The sequence below is a fragment of the Durio zibethinus genome, chromosome 4, assembly GCF_047325235.1.
Source record: "Durio zibethinus cultivar Kanyao isolate XHJ-2024 chromosome 4, ASM4732523v1, whole genome shotgun sequence".
NCBI lineage: Eukaryota > Viridiplantae > Streptophyta > Magnoliopsida > Malvales > Malvaceae > Durio > Durio zibethinus.
Genome location: NC_143165.1, coordinates 15,471,836 through 15,475,804, shown reverse-complemented (window position 1 = coordinate 15,475,804; position 3,969 = coordinate 15,471,836). Strand labels below are relative to the sequence as shown.

The 3,969-nt window shown below is 36.5% G+C and overlaps 2 protein-coding genes across 5 annotated transcripts; both read left to right on the top strand.

Moving 5' to 3' along the window:
• LOC111288250 (uncharacterized) lies at positions 1-2,931 on the top strand. Of its 4 annotated transcripts, XM_089759765.1 has the most exons (3): positions 1-322; positions 583-767; positions 1,108-2,931. In XM_089759765.1, the coding sequence occupies exon 3, from the start codon at positions 1,910-1,912 to the stop codon at positions 2,849-2,851; it is 942 nt and encodes a 313-aa protein (XP_089615891.1). In that variant the 5' UTR covers positions 1-322; positions 583-767; positions 1,108-1,909; the 3' UTR covers positions 2,852-2,931. The 4 variants fall into 4 exon arrangements, with proteins under 4 accessions (XP_089615891.1, XP_089615892.1, XP_089615893.1 ...); XM_089759766.1 differs by lacking the exon at positions 583-767; XM_089759767.1 differs by lacking the exon at positions 1-322 and having other exon boundaries at positions 367-609.
• LOC111287345 (uncharacterized) lies at positions 1,153-1,836 on the top strand. Its single transcript, XM_089760246.1, has one exon. The coding sequence runs from the start codon at positions 1,153-1,155 to the stop codon at positions 1,834-1,836; it is 684 nt and encodes a 227-aa protein (XP_089616372.1).
• Positions 2,932-3,969: the final 1,038 nt, after the last annotated feature.

Genomic DNA, 3,969 nt, shown 5'->3' with positions numbered 1-3,969 from the left:
TATCACTATTATTTAAAAAATAAAAAAGGAAATAAGAAAGCAAGTTGCCCTTTTCCTGGCTCATATGCCAGCCCCTGCCACATTGGACGACCCGCTCTCTTTCTGTGACTCTCCTTATCTTTTGAGAAAAAGGTTAAAAATTAAATAAAACAAAACCAAATAATCATTAAAAAGAAAAACAAAAATTGAAAAATTTCTTTTCTCTTTCCTATTTCTCCCTCCTACCCCAAACTACAAAACCCACGTTCACAAAAATCCCATTTTCAAAATTTCACATTTTTAAAATCCTTCTTCAACTTTGTACAAAAAGGAGTAACTGTTGGTACTTTTCCTTTCGGTCTTTGTTTTTTTTTTTTTTTTTTTTTATAAATACTTCTCTTTTTTTTTGGTTGGGTTTTCTTCAAAGCTGGGATTTTGTTTAGTTTTTTGTATAGCTATTCTTTTCTTTGATTCTTTGCCCATCATTTTGTTCTTCACTTATTCACCAGATTCCCCACCTGGGTTTTTTTTTTTTTTTTTTTAAGTTATTATTATTATTATTATTATTATTTTGTTTCACACAATCACATGCATGTTCTTCAGTTTGTCTAATCTGGATTGGATCACAAGGTTCGTTTTTTTCTTTTCTTTCCTTTTCTACTTTGAAGAAGAGCTGGAGAGAAAGAGAAAGGGAGGGGTCTTTGGTGGGGTTAACTGCTTGAAAGATCTCTTCTTTCTTTTTTGGGAGCAATCTTTGGTTGCTTAGAAGAAAAGAAGAAAGAAAGAAGGTGAGATTTTTTTTTCTTTCTTCCTTTTTTGGATCTCTATTGGGTCCACCAAAAGAAGATTCTTTTTCTTTTTTTCCTTCTTGGTTCTGTTCTGATAGTTACAATAGCTGTCTACTATTGTATTTCCATGAGGATGGAATTTGAATTGGGTTTGATTGGTTTTTGGCAAAATTGCAATGTACTGCTCATTCTTGTGAAAAATTATGAATTTTTTCCCTTTGCTTGAATTCGTTGGGTTGTAGGGGGTATTGTCTATTTCTGCTGTGCTTGCATTATTGAAGGCTTTTGTGTTGAAATTGAGTTTTTTTAGTGTTGAATGATTGAAATTGGCTTTCAATAGGAAAAGCTAGTCTTGGGGTTGATAGCATATTTTGACTCCTGAGGCATGGCGGGTATCGATGTTTCAAAGTATGCACATAGCGGAGTGCACAAGGCTGTTGCCATGAGGGATTATGCCAGTCTCAGGAGGATACTCGCAGCTCTCCCACGTCTTGGTAACCCAGCTGAGATTCGAACAGAAGCTGCGTCATTAGCTGAAGAAGAGAAGGCTGATGGGATCTCTGCTGTGATTGATAGGCGGGATGTTCCTAACAGGGATACCCCTCTTCACTTGGCTGTTAAACTTGGTGATGAAACTGCAACCGAAATGCTTATGGTTGCCGGTGCTGACTGGAGCTTGCAAAATGAACAGGGATGGAGTGCACTCCAAGAAGCAATTTGTAATAGAGATGAAGCTATTTCTATGATTATTGTTCGACATTACCAGCCATTGGCATGGGCAAAATGGTGTAGACGGTTGCCTCGCTTGGTAGGAACTATGCGAAGGATGAGAGACTTTTACATGGAAATCACATTCCATTTTGAGAGTTCTGTGATACCTTTCATTTCCAGAATTGCTCCTTCAGATACATACAAAATTTGGAAGAGGGGTGCAAATCTGAGAACTGATATGACTTTGGCTGGATTTGATGGATTCAGAATTCAGCGTTCAGATCAGAGTATTCTTTTCCTTGGTGATGGCTCCGAGGATGGGAAGGTTCCTCCTGGATCACTTTGTATGATTTCATAAAGAGGTGATAAATGCTTTGGATGGTGCTGGTTCTCAAGCAACTGAGGAAGAGGTTCGACAAGAAGTGGTTGCAATGTCTCAGACGAATATATTCAGGCCTGGGATAGATGTGACACAGGCAGTTCTTTTGCCACAATTGACATGGAGGCGACAAGAGGAAACAGAAATGGTTGGTGCCTGGAAGGCTAAGGTGTATGATATGCACAATGTTGTTGTTAGCATCAGATCTAGGAGGGTGCCTGGGGCCATGACAGATGATGAGTTCTTTGCAACTTCCAATGAAAATGAAACAGAGAGTGAAGATCTTGATGAGATCTTGACCGAAGATGAAAGGAAACAACTTGAAGTCGCTCTTAAGTTGGATTCTTCAGAAATATCCAATGAGAATGGTGATGGCATTATCGGGCATTGCCATATTTGTTATGAGTCTAGGGAAATTTCTATTGCTGAGTCCAATGGTTATAAAAACGGGAAGACTAAGCAGGAAAAGAAAGGATGGTTTGGTGGATGGAGGAAATGGGAGTCGAAGCATGAAGTGCAGAGGAAGATTGTGCCACCAAGAAGTTCTCTCTGTGTAGATGAAAAGGTGAGTGACTTACTCGGAGACTCTCCATCTGGTAGTCAGATCAAACCTGGTAGACATTCTGCGGAGATTGTGGTAAGGGATGATCATCGGAGGATAAGAGATTCAAGAACATCTACTTCCATGAGTTCAGAGAGTGGTAATCCACGCAAGGATAGTGGCCGTCAAAACGAGTATAAGAAAGGATTGAGGCCTGTTCTTTGGCTTTCTCCAAACTTCCCACTGCAAACTGACGAACTCCTGCCATTGCTAGACATTCTTGCAAACAAGGTTAAGGCAATTCGTCGGTTAAGAGAATTGCTCACTACAAAGCTTCCAGCAGGAACCTTCCCAGTCAAGGTATGTTGCTCTTTCACTGTCCGATTGGATCTTGTTATGGTTGCTATTCCTTTTTACAGTTCTTTGAGTGAAACTCTGTGCCTTTTGCTTTAACATTATTTATCTTTATTGGTCAGATTTATGTTGATTCCCATACTGCATATGTTATAATGACCATATTTTTTTTTTCTGCCTTTTCTTATGGTGGTTTGGTCTTGCCACTTGTCAATTGCGGGAATATATTTCCATCTAGAGAGATGTGTGTTTGGGAAGTATGGGTTTTTGAAATCTTAGAGTGATCACCTGTACAAGTAAATGATTTTTGCTTGGTATTTTGAGGCTTGCTTATCCAAAATTTGCGATCTTCTAGATTGGAGCTTTTAGTGAATTATCAGGAAAAATAGATGCTTTTCTAAATCAAGATGTTGGAATCCATTTGATCTTATAGAAGCCACATTGGGCTTAACTTCTGTAGGGTTAAGTCTAGGATTTTGGTATCTGTGTGTCTAGTATAAGATCAAGTTTTTCACTTCCATTTATTGATGTGTAGAATTGCCTTCATTCTTTAATTTTAATAGTGCCATTGCATCATACTCATTCCTTGGTTTTTGGGCTTTTTGCAAAAGATAAAAGATAAAAATATGGATGGTGGTAACGCGCACTGAATGCTAGTCATTGCTGTGGTTATCCAGCAATGATTGGGAAATCCAAGAAAATAATGTGTATGAAATTTCTCTATAAGTTTTATGTTTGGCTTGCACATTTGAGCTTTTATTCCTTATAATAGGGACACTTATTATGTTTTAATCTTCTTTAATTATTTTTCAATTATCATTAAAAGTTTTGAAAGGAACAACGTAAATAAAAATTTATATTGAAAATTTTCCTAGATACCCTCATACTTTGGTAGTATTTTAGAAATATTTTCTCACCTAGAGATTTCTTAAGAATCTCTACTCGGACTTCCTTAAAATCCATTTTCGGAACTTTCGTTTGCTTTTTCCTTTCTTAATTAATACTCTAATTCTAATATTTAGTTTTGATTAAAATTTGAAATAAAATTAGTTGATCACAATATTAATCATCATATATTATTCTCAATGTACAATAATATTAAAAAAATAGATAAGCGTATTTTTCGTATTAAATATTTTTCTAAATACTCTATTACTTTGGTAGTATTTTTAGAAAAATATTTTTAGCTAGAGACTTTAAAGAATCACTACTTGGAA

Bases quoted from the DNA above. Each gene is read 5' to 3' on its own strand.
- LOC111287345 (XM_089760246.1), top strand. From the start codon at position 1,153: ATGGCGGGTATCGATGTTTCAAAGTATGCACATAGCGGAGTGCACAAG.
- LOC111288250 (XM_089759766.1), top strand. From the start codon at position 1,910: ATGTCTCAGACGAATATATTCAGGCCTGGGATAGATGTGACACAGGCA.